The following is a 19,180-nucleotide window of genomic DNA, read 5'->3' on the forward strand; positions in this document are numbered from 1 at the left end:
AGAGAAGGTAGTTCATGAAACAGAAATATTTCATCCAGTGAAACCCTCTTTAATTGTGAATTAGTTAATTGGAGTTTTTTTGGTCTTCTGTTGCATTTTAACTGAGTATGATGTAATATATTAGGCATTGAGTTTTGTTAGGATTTACAGAATCACAGAATGGTTTGGGGTGGAAGGGGCCGTAAAGATCATCTAGTTCCAACCCCCCTGCCATGGGCAGGGACACCTTCCACTACACCAGGTTGCTCAAAGCCTCATCCAACCTGGCCTGGAACACTTCCAGGGATGGGGCAGCCACAGCTTCTCTGGGCAGCCTGGTCCAGTGCTTTACTACCCTCAGAGGGAAGAATTTCTTCCTCAGATCTAATCTAAATCTCCCCTCTTTCAGTTCAAAGCCATTGCCCCTTGTCCTGTCACTACACACCCTTGTCCAAAGCCCCTCTCCAGCTTTCCTGTAACCCCTTTAGGTACTGGAAGGCTGCTAGAAGGTCTCCTGAAGCCTTCTCTTCTCCAGGCTGAACAGCCCCAACTCTCTCAGCCTGTCTCCATAGCAGAGGTGCTCCAGCCCTCGGATCATCTTCATGGCCTCCTCTGGACCTGCTCCAGCAGCTCCATGTCCTTTTATTAGGATTTGAGACCAATAGCATGGTTATGGGACAAGTACAGTGGCTGTGATGCTGTATAGTTTAGGTATTGTCATCGTTTTATCTTGTAGGTTAGTGCACAAGTGCGATGCACTTGAAATGGAGAGGGGGGAGAAAAAGAAAAGAATCCGTGAAAGCTTGATGAGAGTCTCTGTGTGTCTAGAAGAGCCGCGTTTGACGGCGCCTGCTGCCATTACGCAACACACGAGGTATCTGCAGTGCTTTGGGAAACCTCCTGTGGTTTGGTCCATCTGGCTTACGGCGGGTGCCCATGGCAGTATCTGTGCACTGGCTGCCGAGCAGCGGGTGAAGAGCACAACTGACTTGGGGAACGGAAAATAACGGACAACAGTACATGAAAAGTGTGTTTGAAGCTCTTGAACGTGTGTCTGACTTAACCATACTGCAGTCCCAAAGAATGGCATACACGGTTTTGTAAGTGAGGCAGATAAAAGACTGAAGACTTGTAGAAAAATTACGTGTGATTGACAAATGGGAAGAGCTGTATAAAGATTCAGATTCCTAGATTACGGATTTATGATTTCCTTTCCACACCCGTCAACGGCATGTACACTGTGGAAAGGATGATGAAGAGGGAAATAATTGATAATATTAACTAATATTTTTTAAAAAATCTAGACAACTGTACAGTCCATGTTGTTAAGGCACAAACCTGTGCCCGTGCACGCTGCCTTAGCGGGATGTTTTGATTTATGGGAGGAAGGGAAGCGATGCAAACGTATCTTCTTCCATAGCCTTCCTGCAAACCGGCTACAAAGTTTGCTGCTTTTTGTTTTAAATTTCTTACACCACGCAAGGAGTTACTGGTTGTAGTTTTTGTAGTTGTATTTCTGTCCCCTTGACAACTTTGGTACTTACAATAGCAACGCTTCCAACGTCTTGGCTGTCGAATCTGGAATGTGATGTCTCTCGAATTGCATATGTTAATGCATACATTGATGTGGATTCTTGCGTATATTTACCTTTTGAAATACTTCTTTTTTTTTTTTTCTTTTTAGGTTATGAACTCAGTGTTTAAGACTATTCTAGACTTGACGTATCCAATAACCTCGATGTTTTCTGGAGCTACTTTTAACAAAAGCATTAACAGCATCTTCAAAGATAAGCAGATAGAGGTAGGTTCCTTATTTTATGTATAGTAAATGATGTCACTGTACTGCTGTAGCAGAAATAGCTTTCTTCCATGCTAATATGAGATGGGGCCGTGGGATGACTGAAAACATGTTAAAACTGTGAATGTGATGTTATATGAATATAGGAAGGAGCCTATTCTTTCATTTTGGTGGATTTAGAAAACGCAAGGAGTGGATTATTTGTAGCTACTCGCGTTCTGTTTGGCAAAGGGATCCCGTCGTCTGAGAGCAGACGATAAATTGTGTCACTGAAGTAAAATTGCTGAGACTGTTTTATCATTATTTTTCTGTAAGCTGGGTCTAGGAGACCCTTCGGGCACACCAGAAGCACGTGCTGAAGAGAGTAGCAACGGGTTTGACTTTTTTAATTTATTTTATTTGTAAAGCTAGAATGAGTTTTTGTGAACAGCATATTGGCAGCGGCACTGATGTGGAAGTCTCCTGGTGTCTCCTGGTTTGCATACGGTGGCCTTTCACCATTGCTACGTGTTGGGTGGTCTGCCTGCCCGTGCTGGGAGTCCCACCCATCCTCCGCCCCGCAGTAAAGAAGGCTCATGATCAATGGTTGCCTTCCTGCATCACCAAGCTTACCAAGTGCTTGGGCAGCCTTGCAGCCTGACCTCGTTTGCAGTTTTAACCAAACTATTGCTGTGTTTGGAATCCGTGTGACGAAAGATCATGTAGCAAATTAACGCTATATATACTTTAAATATATTTATTAAAACCAGTGTAAAACATTCCCTACTTAAATGCAAGTATGAAGTAAGTGATTAATCATCACGTGGCTTCAAATGGTATTTTGCTGTGCAGAGTGGATGGAGCAAACAGGTTTTAGAGTGATAAATCCTTCTGAGACTGGAATTATTTTAATTTTGTTATTCAGGCAGCACCAGCCACACTCTCAGTTCTTTAGCGGTGCGAATCGCTTCCTGAAGCACTCCAGCTCCTGTCTGTGGTTCCAGCAGTGCCTGATAGGAAGACATGTGATTGTCCCATGACTAAACCATCTCCTCTCTGCTTGCTTTGACACAGCTGAGGAGCTTCTGCAGAGCACTGAGACCTTCTCGGTGGTGTGGTCTTCTCCGGGTTAACTTGGTGTGAGTTGTGGATGGTACGTTGCAGCGTGAGGCTGTAGGGTAATGCTGAGCAGAGCTTTTAGAGGAGTGAGTGACAAAATTAATGAAAACTTCAGGCGACCCCAGCATCTCCTGCACTATCACTGCTTTGGATTTCAGCAGTTAAATGATTGTACATCGCTTTAAGATGCAGTAGATTCCTTCCTTACAATTAACAGCACCATCTGGTCTAACCTTGCAGTCACAGGAGGATTTTCATAGATGATTTCATAGATTTCTAGGTTGGAAAAGACCTGAGAGATCATCCAAGAGAAATCCAGTCCTGAGGCGTGCAGCAGCAGCAGCATCTTTGTGCGCGCGTGCGGAGTGTCACAGGCTAAACCCTTCAGTCTGTGCCTGAGGACTTCCTCACGTTGGAAGACTTCCATCAGATAAGAAGGGAGAAACGTTGTGTAGCTCTGCAAGGAAAGAGGCAGTTACCCCTGCACTGCGATTCGTGTTATCAGCACAGGTTGACCAGTCATGTCACGTGTCACTGGGCAGACAGACATTGGAGGCTGCCGAAGTGTAAAGGGTAACTTGTCAAGTAACAGAAGCTGGACTAAGGCACGTTAAGCCTTGAACAAATGTTTTCTTAAAGCCTTGTTTCAAGGCATCCCAATTGCAAATACTCATCTTTTCTCAGTAGTTGGAGTGTTTTTGGAGAGGAGTGCGTAGCAATGATTTCCGACTGGAAATACATCCTAACGAGAGTTAATTACAGCCTTATAAACAAAGGTTGTGTTTGGATGCTTGGCCACAACTGCTCCTTCTTGGGAAGATCCACAGTGATGGTAGCAGAGCCTGAGAACTTCCTACCCAAGAGGCTGGGCTGGGTACTGGCCCTTGTGTCTCTATAAAAGCTTAAAATTAGGAAGCACTGGACCGGATCCTCCTGTTTACTACCCCGGGCTGTGAGGTGGTACTCCTGCACTTCTCACACGTGCCCTCATCCCCCTTCTGCATCAGAGCCAGGGAGCAGAAGCACTTTGGTTGAACTGTTCTTTCTGACATAGAAAGGGAGGTTTCCTCCGTTTTCTCTTAAATTCGCTCTCCAACAGCCCTTGTGACGTAGGACACCCTCCTGATGGCCAGCGGTGCTGTTTGTGGAGTAGCCCTGGCTACCAGCAACCCCCGTGATGGCTGCTGCAGGTGTCAGCCAAAGATGCTCCATGAGCAGAGATCAGCCTGTGCGAGTTATTCCAGGAAAGCGCACAGAAACCCAGGGCAGGGCGCTGGAAGGATATTTCTCAAGAAATACAGTTATTGCTCCTCTGGAATTACGTGTCCTTCCAGGAGAGGACCAGGCTCTGGAATTTTTATCCGCCATGCCAGAAGCACAGAATGCTCTCGCAAGTCGTCTGAGCTGGGGGTGAGGTGTGAGGAATCAGAAAAGACTTTTATCAAGTCCTGTTTTGGGCTTGAATAATGCTCTGTCCCCAATGTGGAGGAAATGATACCTGAGAAATGCAGTCTGTTACTGCGTGGTAGGTCTTGGTTTAGTTTCCTTCGTGCACATGTTTGCGTGAGTATGAAAGGAAGCGTCAAGACTTCTTCCCCCTTCCCCTGTTTTTGCTTAAAATATGGTTGATGCACTGAGATCTGCAATTGTCTGAGTATCTTTAGCGTGGAGAGGCACCCCTAATACTCTTGTAGTCACACTTGATTCATCCACCCTCCTCTGGCATTTCTACCAGCTGGTGATACTTCTGCAGCATCTGTTAGTCCTCCCCAATTCCACCATCTTTGCAGAGCTGCTTAAGAGATTAAACTCTCTGGAAAAAACCCTCCTCCTCGGCAGTTCAGAACTTCGTATTGAGCAGCGTGGAAGCTTACACCAGAAATACAGACTGACCGGAGCGGGGCTGCTTCTGAGCTCCTACTGAGAGCTGAGGTCCAAACCCTTGCTTGGTTTGAGGTTAAGGCACATCAAAGCTATGCCAGAGAAGACCCGACACCTCGTCCCGTGAACAAAGAGGCAGGCGGGTGGGAAAGCAGGTTTACCTTTTTGGTCTTGATTCAGCTTTGCTGATTGACAGAGAACTAGCAACTGTTTTTCTCTGGGCATAAATCAGTTTATTGAAAGAAGTCGTCCTCCTTCCCCTTTGCAGGTTACATTTTCACTAGGTACCATGGAGACTTTCCAAAACTGTCCTCTCTCCAACAAACTCCTCCACAGTTGGGAGGCTGCTTTCCCCTTCAGTTTTTCCAGCTAGTGGGATGTGAGTACAGACATGGCTGAAACAAAACAGAACTTCCCCTACCAGGAGCAGCGTGTGTTGGCTTGGTCTAGCCCTGTTGAGTAAACTTGTGAAGGACCTGGCTTGCCCATTCTTGTTGTGTGTCGTCCTGCTTTAGGTAGGTTATGTACCACACTCCTCACTGCTGTTTTACTCTGCTGTGTCTCGGGCAACCTCTGGGGTTGTCTTGAAGATCTACCTTGCAGGATCCCTTATTCCTGTAGGTAATGCTGCGAAGCGTTGCGTGCTCTCAGCAGCATTGCTCGGCATCTCCGGCTGAAATGACCCCTGGCCTCATCACCACGAGGTACAAATGATATGTCATTTAGTCAAGAGACCATATTCTTCCCTCTGTCTGTCTTGGGCTGTGGTGTCTCAGGAAGTGAGTCAAGAAAGATGCTGCTTGCTACAGTCTTAGGTTGGGGTTAAGGGGAACTGAGTAGTTGCATGCAACCGTGTTCTGGGCTGCATCCAAAGCAGCGTGGCCAGCAGGGAGAAGGAGGTGATTCTGCCCCTCTGCTCTGCTCTTGTGAGATCCCCCCTACAGTGCTGAGTTCAGCTGTGGAGTCCCCAACATCAGAAGGACATGGAGCTGTTGGAGCGGGGCGGGAGGCGGCCATGAAGATGATCCGAGGGCTGGAGCACCTCTGCTATGGAGACAGGCTGAGAGAGTTGGGGCTGCTCAGCCTGAAGAAGAGAAGGCTCCGGGGAGACCTTCCAGCAGCCTTCCAGTACCTGAAGGGCTACAAGAAAGCTGGAGAAGGGCTTTGAACAAGGGCGTGTAGTGACAGGACAAGGGGCAATGGCTTTGAACTGAAACAGGGGAGATTTAGATTAGATCTAAGGAAGAAATTCTTCCCTGTGAGAGTGGTGAGGCACTGGCACAGGTTGCCCAGAGAAGTTGTGGCTGCCCCATCCCTAGAAGTGTTCAAGGCCAGGTTGGATGAGGCTTTGAGCAATCTGGTGTAGTGGAAGGTGTCCCTGCCCATGGCAGAGGTTTGGAACTAGATGGTCTTGAAGGTCCCTTCCAACCCAAACCGTTCTATGACTCTATGCCCATCGATGGTGAATACAATTATGGAAGACTTGCTCTGTGTAGTGGATAAACACCACCCTGAGTGGAAACAGCTGGGTGAAATGCAAGAATGGCCATATTGGGCGAGATCAAAGGTCTATCTTCTTTAGTGCCATGTGTCCAGGGGAGGCCAAAAGCAGCAGGTCTAGAGACCTAGAAAAGAACCAAATACATGAAAGGTGAGACTTCCCTTCAAGTTGTCGTCCAGCAATAAATAGCCTAGGGATCTCTTTAGATGAGAGTTATCAGACACCCCTCACTTCATCTGCAAGAAAAGCAGGTATCAGGAAGAAGGTGAACTCCTGGTTTGAATGATGAGGTTTCTGTGCTGCTCTGTATGCTGGAAAATCTTCTGGAACAAGTATTTCTTGCTATTAAAAAAAGGAAATAAGGATTCTTGTCTGCCTTGGTTCTGCATGAAATGTTTGCATAAGAAACAAATTTATGAACTTTAACACAGGGCTGACAGGTTTTTCTCCATCCATGCAGCTGTTTGTGTCTACAGCTCTGTTTAGATACAGAGGTTGTTGCTTTGGTTCGTGTTACATGTGGGTTTTAGTTTAAGTGCAAGGTTATGGATCTAGTAAAATTGGGACCTTCTCTCTTGCAGGATCTGTGGATTCCCTACTTCACTATTACAACCGACATCACTGCTTCAGCAATGAGGGTCCACACGGATGGTGAGTTGTAAATAACAACGTTTCTGGCAGCGGGTTGTAAATAATAATGTGAGACTTTGTATCACCCCTTGTTCCTGTGATTTTTTTTTTTTTTCTCACCTTTAAAGTTGTCTTTGCTTTTGTTTCTCCTTCTCCGTTGTTTGCTGAGCACCAGACTGTGGTTGTACCCAGGTAACAAGGAACAGAGCTGTTGAAGAAATTAAATGAGATGCTGTATTCACTGTTTAGAGAGAAAATGGGTCCATTGACACCGTTCTGTTTCCATAAAACATCCTGTGAAGTGCAGGTGTTTGAGCCATAAATCAGACTAATGCGACCAAAACATTTTAACATTCAAATTCCCCAGAAATGAAGCTGTTTTCCCAATAATGAGACTCCTGTGCCTGAAGCAGAGGCTGGGTTAGGTTCTCATTTGTGTCCAGTCCTCTTTATTTCTCTGGTGGAAAACTGGGATGTACCTTGGGGACTGAGCAGAGGGCAGCGCTGTGCCGTCTGCTCTGCTGTCAGGAGGTGGTGATGGCAGCCCTGTGGGACACTTGCTTTAGCTTTTGTCTGGCTATTTGGGGTAACTGCTGTGACTCAGGCTTCACTGAGGACAGTCCAAGCCTACCAGGTGCCCCAGATATTTCCTTGGGTAGCTGAAGCCTTTGCTGCCACGGCTCTGATGTTTTGTGTTCTGAGCTGGCCCAGGTAAGATTTTCCATTCCTGCCGTTCGGGCGTGGGTTGCAGAACCATTAAGTTACACTGACACAGGGGCTTTGTTCACCGAGGGCAGCCAAGGCAGCTAAAACAAGCAGAAGAAGGATTCACCTTTCTTAGAGGCTTTGTATTCCCGTTCTGCAGCAGGTTAAGCCAACCGAAGTCAGGGAATTCACCCCATCCAGCCACTTTTCCCTGCAGAAGTTTAATATAAGGGTAGAAATCAGCTGGAGAATGGCTGTGTTCATCTCCAGAATTCACTGAAAGGAGAGGAAGGAAGTTCCCAGCTGCTGCAATTGCCCACCTTGGTTTCATCTGTGGGGTGTAACACAAGAAGTCAGTATTTTTCTTGGGTGGAAGTTCCAACTCAACTAAAACTATTAATAATGAAATCCAAATCTATCAGTATTGACCTGTGCTAAACAGTAGGAGTACTTAAGTTATAATTAGAAACAGAATTGTCATAATATTTTAAAAAGAAAATAAAAAATCGATTCCCAGTTTGCTGGAAAGAATTGCTGTTTGAAGAACCAAGTAGTTAATTGGTGAGGAGTGAGCTGTGAGTTTTACTTATTTTTGCTATTTTAAGGATTTGCTTCTCAGATGAGACTCTTGGCCTCTCTGGAAATGCAGTGTCTTCCCAATTCAGCTGATGCAAATGTTAAGAGAGAAATCAGTAAATAAGAGCCTGAAAGCAGAATGTTTTACAGGAAACAGATCCAATCAATTCCTACTCAATTAAACCTTCTGTTTCTAGCAGCTTAAAAGATTATGACTTTCTTCCTCACAGCACCATTAACAGAAAATCCTCCGCAGAGATAAGATCGCCACCGTGCACTTGCACTGGTTTTACGAGTGAAGATGTTTGCTTGTTACAGAGCGGGGAAAACAGACTTTTTGCACTTCTACAGCACGTATTTTTCATGTTCAGCTCCTGCTAAAGGTCTGGGGTTTGTGGATCTCTGTAGAACATAACGGCTCGAACTGCACTTCAGTCTCCTCATTCTTCTTATCCCTGTGTCCCCAGGAGAAGCCTTTTCCTTTCCTCACCAGCACAAGCTCCACAAAGCACTAAAGACGATCCCCGCAGTCAGGCATATGCTGAAATCTCCTTGAAGGCACTAAATATGAGGCATGGGCTTAAAACTGGGTTTCCTAAGGCCTTTGCCTGATAGTATGTCTGAATAGCCTTTTTTTTTTTATATTTTCCTAGCCAGGATTATGGTACAGAAAATAATAAACTGCTTTAATAACTTTCTAACGGAATTCTCAGGAGAACCTCTATCTCCCGGTTATTTTAACGAATGCAAAAGCTTACCCCACCTCTGCAGCAGTAATTAATGCTGCTGCTTGTTCCTTCCCTTCCATTCCTGCAGGCTCTCTGTGGAGGTACGTCCGTGCCAGCATGTCCCTCTCTGGGTATATGCCTCCTCTCTGTGACCCGAAGGATGGGCATCTCTTGATGGATGGAGGTTATATCAACAATCTGCCAGGTAGGTGCACAGGTCAGTTGGGAAGAAGTCACTGAGAACACAGCCTGGCAAACAGACTGCAAAACTCTGTCCTCTTCCCACCACCCCCTCCCCAGAAAAAGGAAACAAGGAGAAATATTGCAGGCACCTTTAATCTCGTGATGGTTACCAGGAGTCATTGTTCTCAGTTTCTGAGGTGTTTGCTTTATCATGACTTTATTAAGACTATTTTTTTGTTATGAAGTTTTTCCTAAAAGGTGTATTCTGAACATAGAATTCAAAACTAATTTTGAATTTATTTTAGTGCTCACTGAAAGGAGAGAGCAGAAATTAAACTGCAAACATCTAGTCTGTCTTTGAGTTTCTTTTCAAAAAGTATCAGTTGAATAAGAAATATATTCTGACAAAGCAACATTAACTCTTCATTGTTCAGACTGGTCTCACGCAGAGCCCGAAGGGTTCAGCTGTCTGACGTCGGGGCCGTGGTTAGCTGCTAGCACACGACATGGCTGGAATCATACGGTGTTCAAAAGAGTGATGTGGAATTTGGGGTGTTCGAGGACTGAACCCAAAAAGGTCCAAGGCGTGTGAACCCACTTGTGTGTGTTTGGGACATGTTTTATGTCAGGGTTGTCATCGTAGTTGGAAAGCGTTGGAAGGTGGGTGAGGCAGGAGGGTGACCAAGATAGGAGAGAGATATTAGTGTCACTGCAATTTGGGGACTGTAATTGTGTACAAACAAAGAGGAAGGAATCTAAGCTGGAGACTCTGCATCTCAGCAACCCAAATCATTGACATGTTCCCAACAAACCCAGACGATATTTTTCCATCAGAGCTGTATTTGCTTAAAAACCAGAAACGGAAATCGCACAAAATAAATCCCCCAAATCTGCATCTGACCTTCTGTTTGTGTCCGTAAGCAAAAGTGGGAATTGCAAACTGGGACACCTTTTCCACCTGCACATACTGGAGAGGTGACAAAGAGCACACGCGCGGGTGACACCGGGTGGAAAAGATACAATAGACCGAACGAGCGCAGGAATATAAATCCAAGTTACAGAACAGATCTGATTTAAATAAGTGTCTAAATTAAGCAGCTAAATTGGCTCTTCAGAGCTGTGGTTTTCCTACGCATAACTATTCTGGAAACTGCAACTATCTTGGACTCTGGGGGCGTGGAAGGAATATAAATTCATTCTGCGAGGTACACGTCCTTCTCTTCCCTCCTTTGGCACTTCCCTAAATCCTCACCCGTATCCAAAGGCTGCAGCTAGTCCTTTTACTGACCTTGAAATAGGAAGCGTTGCCTCATTTCTCTCCCACTTCCAAATACGAATCTTTCTCTTGGATCCCAAAGCCTTTCTTAGACTGAAATCCTCCCAGCCTCTCCTGCTGTCTGGTTCCTGTGCTGCTCCTTTTCTACCTCCTGCCTGCAGCGCTGACCATTGCACTGCTGACTCTCCTCCTTAAGGCCACTGCCACTTGTTCTCTCTGCAGGTTCCCTGATTTTTTTTTTTGTTCCCGTGAGAAATGAGGTAGAATGAGTGTGGATTTCATGTGCTCTTTCACATTGTACCTGGTGTGATGTCGCTGTGGACCCTGCTCCCTGCCTGCATCTTGGTTCTGGTGACCGTGGGCTCGGAGAGAGTCGGGTCATCCTGCCAGCCTGGGGTAAAACTTAGCCCACGAGTGATGTTTGCCAGCAGTTCAGCAATGGGAACTCACCCTGAGGTTATGCAGGGGCTCGGTCGGAGCGGACCAGGCAGCACACTGGGATCTCTCCTTTAAAATGGAGCAGACCGGTTGGGAGCCTTCCCGAGGGGAGAAGGGTCTCTTGGCAGAGATGCTGCAAACGTTCGTATGTGAGGCTGTTTGGAGACACTGATGGTAGGTACAGCCTCAGGTTAGACCCTCCCTAGCAGTAGGTACGTGAGCAGCACCGGGGTTGGCAGCGCTGGTGCTGATACGACCTTCTTTCCCACTAGCTGACGTCGCGAGGTCCATGGGCGCCAAGGTGGTCATCGCGATCGATGTGGGCAGCCGGGATGAGACAGACCTCACCAACTACGGCGACTGCTTGTCCGGCTGGTGGCTGCTCTGGAAGAGATGGAATCCACTGGCCGAGAAAGTCAAGGTATTGTAGACTATATTAAAATGGCAGCTGTTTTGATGTACGAAGCAGGAAGCTTCCCTTTGTTCGTTCGGGGAGCCAGCCTGGTGGCAGACTGCCCTCTTTCTTGGGTTTGAGCTCCTACTCATGGACAAAGACAGCTGGGCAGTGCCCTGACACCAAAGGAAAGGCAGTGACATGGGCAGCCCCAGTCTGGGAAGGGAATGGTAGAATTGTTAGAGCAAAAAAACCCCTTTTTTAAAGGTGCATTAAGTTTTGATAAAGTCAGAATTTATGGGTTTTATCAATAAAAGTAGTAACTTTGTCCAGCTCAGTGTATCTATCCTATATGTCTCTGAACTGTTGATGTAGGGAGGTTTTAGCACTAGTCAGTAATTAACGTTACTACTACTGATAAATGCAGAGCTGCAGAGCATGCTTTTAGGGTTTTTTTGCCCTCTCATTGCATACAGTCAAGCCAAATCCGTTACTTACTCTTCGGCATTTCCGAAATTATCTGACTCTGCAGCTGTCTCCCAAGTGAATACTGTTTTTCTTTCTCTCTCCCAACTACAGTTAACACTTTCTCCTCTTGGAACCGGAAGTGCTTTCCCAAGTTAGGGAAAATTCTACAAACTTTGGGTAACCTGAAGTATTTCCTCTGTAATAACTCCCTTCCCTGAAAAGGTCTCCTCTCCCTGAGAAGTGGCCTTTTGGATTTGGTGCAGCTCTGGAGTGCCCTGCTGTGCCTTGGCAGAGTTGACTATGCTGCTTCCAGTGGGAGAAGATGGAAGAGCCTGACTCTTCTCAAGAGCACCCAGTGAAACATTACAACTGCCCAAATGGCAATATGCACACGTGAAAACATGAGATTCCTTCTGAACACCAGAAAACACTTTTTTTTTTTTACTGGGGGTGGTGAAACACCAGCCAACCAGAGAGACTCTAGAGTCTCCATCTGTGGAGATATTCAGAACTCAGGGGGACATGTCTTGAACAACCTGCCCCAGCTGACCCTTCTTGATCCAGGAGCGTTGGACTAGGTGATCTCGAGAGGTCCCTGTCAACCTCAGCCATTCTGTGAAATATCTGCCCTGGTACTGTAGAGATCATCACTGATTTCTGCCTTGACGGACCACTGTGCCCCTCTCCCTTCAGCCCAGATCTCTGACTTAAAGTACCCCTGTATCCTGCGATGAAAGACTCAGTTCAACCTTGAACTGCAGAAATATCTTTGAAGGCAATTCCCTTTCTGCTGTTGATTATGGAGACTCATGGGCTTAGCTGTCCACACTGCCTGGGAAACAGATGGAGGTGCTGATGTGTGAAGGCTTCTGTGTGCTCTTGGGGGAGAAAAAGAAAAAAAAAAAAGATAACTCCCTTTTTTTCTCCATTGTGAATGCAGAACGTATTCTGCAATGAAATTTCTGAATTAATCACGATCGGTGTGTCTGGCCTGGTTGGCAGGTGCTGAACATGGCAGAGATCCAGACGCGGCTTGCGTACGTGTGCTGTGTGCGGCAGCTGGAGATGGTGAAGAGCAGCGACTACTGCGAGTACATCCGGCCGCCCATTGACCGATACGGCACCGTGGACTTCGGGAAATTCGATGAGATCTGTGTAAGTGTGTCCTGGGGAAGGCAGGTCCCCCGTATCGCTGGATATCAGGAATATCAGGAATCTGCTGGTTTGTGGTGCTGATTAGTGCCTGAGCTGTTGGGGAGTAAGAGAAGTCAGTTGGCACCGAGGGAATAATCGACGCTAAATAATTCCGTGGAATGATATCATGGCTGTGAGATTGGATTAACAGCAGAAATGGAGTTAGTAATCTTGTTTATATAATGACCTGTGAAAGGATGGGTCGCCTCGCCCTGTTGCATGACAATTCTTGCTCGGCTGCCTGGTAAAAACTCTTGAGTGTCTGAGCTGCTTTGGGCAGTTGGGCTTTGCCAAGTGGTGTCATTTCTCTCCCTTTGTTATGTAGCTTGTTATGGCATGAAAGATTTGGAGAAGTTGTCTGTAGGGGAGGCTGTGAATCACCGAAACGGAGGGCAGCATGCTAAAATCTCCGGCTCAGTCAGTGTTTCAGCACTTCTATTAATAAAACGTATCATCCGCGATTCCTCTGCGCTCGATGGAGTATCAGGAAAATGGCACCAATGTCAGTGGAATCATAGAATCACAGAATGGTTTGGGTTGGAAGGGACCTTAAAGATCATCCAGTTCCAACCCCCCTGCCATGGGCAGGGACACCCTCCACTACACCAGGTTGCCCAAAGCCTCATCCAACCTGGCCTTGAACACTGCCAGCGATGGGGCAGTCACAGCTTCTCTGGGCAACCTGTTCCAGTGCCTCACCACTCAGAGTGAAAAATTTCTTTCTTATATCCCACCTAAATCTGCCCTCTTTCAGTTTAAAAGGAAGGACGTTGTAAAAAGGGCACCACCAGGTTACAAACGGGTAGCACTAAGTTACGTGTCTCTGGGATTTAGTCTTGTGTATCGGAGAACAGCGTGGGAAGAAGAACTGACTCCAGATGTGCAGTTGAATTGTCTTAGTGACAAAATTCAGCAGCCACAGCAAAAACGTCTCTGCCCAGGTTGAGGTAACGACAGGAATTCTGGCTCCTCGTCTCTTGACGAGGAAGTTATTTTCCTGCCTCTTTCCATTCTTTGCCTGCATCAGCCTTGCAGGCGTCTTCCATATTCAGGTGTTCCTGCATAGATTTGCTCTTCTGCTGGGCTGGAAAAAAAAAACCAAACACACCACTAATTTTTCTTTAAGTCAGTCTCCTTTCTAGATGTAGTGAGACCCAACAGTACTCAGTAGGCTGCACGTTGATTTCTCTAAGACTGTTTTATAAATACTAAACAAAACCAGTGATACAATTAAGCCCTGCAGATTTGCATTTGAGAGAGTCCTTTGGACCAAACAGCAGCTTTTCCAAGCCACCAGCTGATTTCCCCAGTATAAATATTTCCTCCAGGATATTTGATGTCTCAGAGCTCCTGGGCAAACAGTGCTGTCTGCCAACGGGGATCTAAGACTTCGCCGATAAATAATATCCTTCGCTAGATGGAGTGCCCTGGCCGTTCCGAAAACCTTGACGAATGGGTCTGGTAGTCTGTCACAGTAACAGATAGGAAGCTGTCAAATCCTTGTTCTGTCTCTGTCTAATTTGGGGTTGTTAAAGCGATTTAAAGATGCCAGGCAAATTTTTCTCAGTGGAATGAAACTTGAGAAAAGTGCAGTTTCTCAAAGATGTCACTTTCTGTGAGCAAGTTCTTGGCACGAGACACTGCAGGTATTGAGGCACAGCACCCTCCTGGATTTTCATTCCCTGCAGTGTTGCTAAATAACTTTTGTCCATAGGGAAACTTTAAACTGTGCTGACCTTAAAGGAAGGGGCGATCTAGGCATTCCTTTAGCGTTACAGGCTATGAAGTAGTGGGGTTTTTTATTTCAGCTATGTACCTGGATTTTACAGAAAATAGAAATGGGCACCATATAACCATCCAGCGCGTTCAGAAGAACAAGAAGCGCCTCTTCTTGTCAAAACCCCACTTCTGTATCAGCCCAGGGCGATAAGTTGGCTGCACGTCATTTCCTGAAGCTCAGGTTCTCGCAGTTATTTTGGATCAATCTGACCCAGCCAGCTGGAGATCCGTCAGGTCCCTCTTCTTCCCGAGTAATCACATCCACCCTGGGCTGAGGAGCTACGATGGGTTACGAGAGGTGAATTCCAGCCGGCGTGCTTCCCGTGCTTTGAACTCTGGTCCAAAAACCAGAGGAGAGACAATACCAGCTCAGCCAGGGCTGCTTCCAGCACCAGGAGGTGCCACGCGAGCCTGAGGTTTAGTGCGTGCTGCCAGCGCAAGAGCTGGAAATAGGATCCAGGACTCCTGACGCCTGTTGCCCTGGTTTGATTTTTCAACACCTTTTCTACTGTCTTGTTAGAAAAAGAGTAAAACTTGGAGCAATCGGTTTCTTTTCTCCAGTCGTTTCCATGCTAAGGACACGGTGCCAAGTTATTATTCCAAGTGCAAATTATTTTATGCTTTTAAATTAGAGGAACGTGGAGCTTGTGGGTTTTGTGTTGTCCATGTGCCATCACTTCTGCTCCAGCAAAGTGATGCTGCATGGTCAGTGCTGCCTGGCTTGGCTTAACTGCAAGAGACTTTGGAACCGGGTGCCCTACGACAACTTTTCTTTGCTAGGAAACTTTTCTTTTCTTGGCTGTTCTTGAGCCAAGAGAGAAGACGACACAAATTAATTTGTGGTGTTACCTTCTTCCAAAGAAAGAGCCAGCACTGGAAGGGCATATGAGTGTGCGTCCTAAGCTTCTCTTGACTTGGCATTATTCTGTGAGCAGCCTGCTTGAAGCCACTGCTGTAAAAATAGTTGTGTCAGGTGGCACTTCTCACTGCATGCTGTGGGTCGGAAGTCAAGTTAGTGTTTGGATCTAAAATAGCACCTTGTTTGCTTAATTGCTCCCCTAATTCTTCGGCTGAACAGGGAGGAAGGCAGCAAAAGTACATCCTGGCTTTGGGGTAGACTTCTGGAGTTCCTCCTGATTTGCAGACGATGTCACATAATGGTTTTTTAGTTATTAATTACTTTTTTTTCCCCCGACTCTCTTTTTTTCCAGGAAGTAGGATATCAGCATGGGAAAACCGTGTTCAACGTCTGGCGCAGGAGTGGTGTCCTTGACAAGATGCTAAAAGACAGGCAGGAGACTTGCAAATCCAAAACTGATGTAAGTGTTGGGTCTAAACACGCTGTTCTGCAAGCGCTACGTGATGCGCGCCGGATCGCGTACGGCCCCGGAACTGCCCGGGGCTGTGAAGGAGAATGGTCATTTGCCTCAAGTCCTTATTGTGAGCGTGCAGGTTATTAGTTAAAACCACATTTTGGGCATGAAAAGGTATGATCAGTTTTTCAGAAACTTCTTTCCTTGAGCCGTAGCCTGGATGAGTGAGGTCCTGCACTTCTCAGATCATCAGGTACCAGCGCAAAGTGTGCTCTGCCAGAGCCTGAGCTCTGATGTCCTCTGCCTCTCCATCCTTGATACCCGCTGCGTGCCCACGCATCCATCCGTATCCTCAGCAAGTGCAGTGGGGTCTCTGAAGTGGTCTCCTCCCCCCAGGAAGCGGCGTAGCACTCTGTCCCGTGGCTCTCCTGTTGTCATTTCGTTCCTACAGGTTATTGGTACTGTGTGTGTAACCTGGAGTTGTTCACAGCACAGCTGCCCTCAAAGGAAGGCCACTCACCCGTAACCAGCGTTTGCCGAGACGCGTAGCCGGTGTGTCCGTGCTCACACCCCCGCCTTTCCATTCTCCTTCCCTGCGTGCCTCAGCGTTGTGGGCACCGAGTGCTGCTGAGCCTTCTGCAGCGGGCGCTGGCGTGGGGGCCGTGACTGTGCCCCAGCAAGTCCTGCAGCAGAGGATGGTCTGTGGTTTCAGGTGATGGGCCACATCTGTACCCATCACTTGAACATCTGGCCTCCCTCCTTGAGTAATGCTGAGTAGGCACAAGTAACCTTTTGAGACTTATTTTTCATTTATTCTTCTGCCACAAATTTTAGGTGGTACCTGAGTATTGTTCTTGTTACTAGAAACTGGTCTGCCAGGGCAGTGGCTCTCTCCCACCCCCTGCCCAGTGCTCATCACAGAGGACATGAATTGGGATTGCTGGCAGTGATCTCAGCCATTGGTGGCTTTCAGGATGTGACTCAAATAGTTCTCAGATGCTTCCAGAAAACCTGAATTAAACTCTTGCTGGAGACGTGTGTTTATCCAAGAGATAAAAATCTCTGCAAAGCCATAGATTTCTTGCTTTGTTGCTTTTCTTCCTCACTCCTCTGTTAGAAAAAGCGTTTCTCTGAGCTGTCATTGAGGCTCCACAGAAGCTTGCAGCACTGTTGAGGTACAGCCTGCCACGCACCTCGTTCTGCCCACTTCGCATCCGAGCGGTTAACGCACAGTTTGGGAGATGCCCGACCGTGGTAAGTCTGCAGGCTGCATAGTGTCGCTGGGCAGTTACAGTCCCCTTGAGATTTCTGCTTAAAAGTAGGATCAAATTCTCTTGGTTTTACAATTTAAGGATTGAGGTCAGCTCCTAGAGTTGGTTCATAACTCAGTGGGCTGACTGAATTTCTTGGTGGGGAAGTTTCACTTGTTTTTAGGAAACAGTGATCACCTTTTTGAGGACTCAGGTTACAACATGATAATTTATTGGCTTCTTATCCTTTCCTTCCTTTGAATTCCTCTGATTTAAAACCCCAGTGCTACAAAAGGCTTCATGTTTTACCCATTAATTCATCTTCATCGTCTTCTAGAGATAGGGAAGTGAGCAATAATATTTTAAGTGATTGCCAAAATGTGTCATAACCCTAGTGAGCCTCACTACAGAAGGTCAATAGAGGTGAAAGATGACATTGAGGATTTGCAGCTCTTCCAGAGATTGGTGGCAGAGCACTTTCGTTAGGAGTGAGATGGCATGAGCAAGGGGAGAGGAAGGGCAGTCTTGCAGGGATGGACATTAGCCCAGCAACGAGGGGTCGTGACGCCCACATCTGAGCTAGTTGCCCTAGACTCTCATTTGTCACCAGAGAGGGATGAGCCTCTGTAGGGTGTGAGTCACTTGATGAAATGGAAATGCCTCCCTTGGGATAGGATGAATGGCACCCTCGGCTCCAGTCGTGTGAAGAGTGCCAAGGGGACTGGTGTCGGTGACTTCCTAGCTTGGGTGGGATTTGTGTGATGATATCTGGCAGGGTGAGTGGCTTTGGGAGGAGCACAGAGGGACTGAGCTTTATGGGAAACTAGCTGGTGATCTGAGGAGCCCCATAACTCAGCAGCTTGTTATTTCTTCTTGGAGAGGGACTTTTTACAAAGGCCTGTAGTGATAGGACAAGGGGCAATGGCTTTAAACTGAAAGAGGGGAGATTTCAATCAGATGTAGGGAAGAAATTCTTCCCTCTGAGGGTGGTGAGGCACTGGCACAGGTTGCCCAGAGAAGCTGTGGCTGCCCCATCCCTGGAAGTGTTCAAGGCCAGGTTGGATGAGGCTTTGGGCAACCTGGTGTAGTGGAAGGTGTCCCTGCCCATGGCAGGGGGGTTGGAACTAGATGATCTTTGAAGTCCCTTCCAACCCAAACCATTCTATGATTCTTACTGGGAAGATGACCTGGACTAGGAGATACGTTAGTCTGAGCTGCAGAAGACAGATCCCCATCCTGCCTCTGACACCTTGTGTTCTGACTAGTTATAAGCTGGTTGGGTTTGTTTATGTGTATTAATATTCACAAGGAGAAGTCAAAGGAGAGAAAATTGTGTATCTCAGAAATGGTTCTGTGTCCTATTTCACTCTCTAACTTTTATCACCAACTGGTAACAAGCTCAAACATATTCATTGCTGTAACAAATGCTTCTTTTAAAGAAGACTTCTTTTAAAATTGCCTGTTATGTAGGATACAGTAATTCAGGCTAATATTTCAGTTACATCATATTACAGCTGTGTGCCTCAAGCAGCACGTTGAACATTTATCACAATCTGCCCTGAGTTTTATGGCCCTTCAGCTGCCCTGGAGATCAAGTATGTCACGGAGTCGTCGTAGACATAGCCTGTCATTGCATTTCTGTGCATGCACTTGATAACAAGGCAGAAAGTGCTGACTGCTGAGACACCAAGAGTGTAAAAATAACGGGTTCAGGAGAGCAGCTCAACAGACTGCCCAGGTTACGGAGCAGGAACCATCAGCTTTGTGCTTTTCCCCCAAACCGATGCTCAGGCTCAGTTCCAGGCTGTGCTCCCAAGGTCTTGGGCGATCTGATCTTTCTCTGAAAACTCTGGGGTCTAGTAAAAACCAAGATTTTCTTCATCTGACTTTTATTTCAGTAGATTTATTTCTACAAAATAACAAGTATTGCAGGCTCCCACTGGGGTGTCTTTTTGGTTTTTTAGTCCATTAGAGTCACTTAGGTCCTTT

General features: G+C 46.6%; 1 protein-coding gene across 3 annotated transcripts in view; it reads left to right on the forward strand.

The window, feature by feature from the left end:
- The window catches only part of PNPLA7 (patatin like domain 7, lysophospholipase), a 130,665-nt gene that overhangs the window by 102,219 nt on the left and 9,266 nt on the right, over window positions 1-19,180 (forward strand). For all 3 annotated transcript variants that reach the window (XM_086625042.1, XM_086625040.1, XM_086625043.1), the window contains exons 27-32: window positions 1,664-1,780; window positions 6,839-6,908; window positions 8,985-9,101; window positions 11,066-11,214; window positions 12,658-12,810; window positions 15,840-15,947. In XM_086625042.1, coding sequence (XP_086481168.1) covers window positions 1,664-1,780; window positions 6,839-6,908; window positions 8,985-9,101; window positions 11,066-11,214; window positions 12,658-12,810; window positions 15,840-15,947 — 714 coding nt within the window. The remainder of the gene's footprint in view (window positions 1-1,663; window positions 1,781-6,838; window positions 6,909-8,984; window positions 9,102-11,065; window positions 11,215-12,657; window positions 12,811-15,839; window positions 15,948-19,180) is intronic.

This window comes from Tauraco erythrolophus, chromosome 22, assembly GCF_009769465.1.
Source record: "Tauraco erythrolophus isolate bTauEry1 chromosome 22, bTauEry1.pri, whole genome shotgun sequence".
Taxonomy (NCBI): Eukaryota; Metazoa; Chordata; class Aves; order Musophagiformes; family Musophagidae; genus Tauraco; species Tauraco erythrolophus.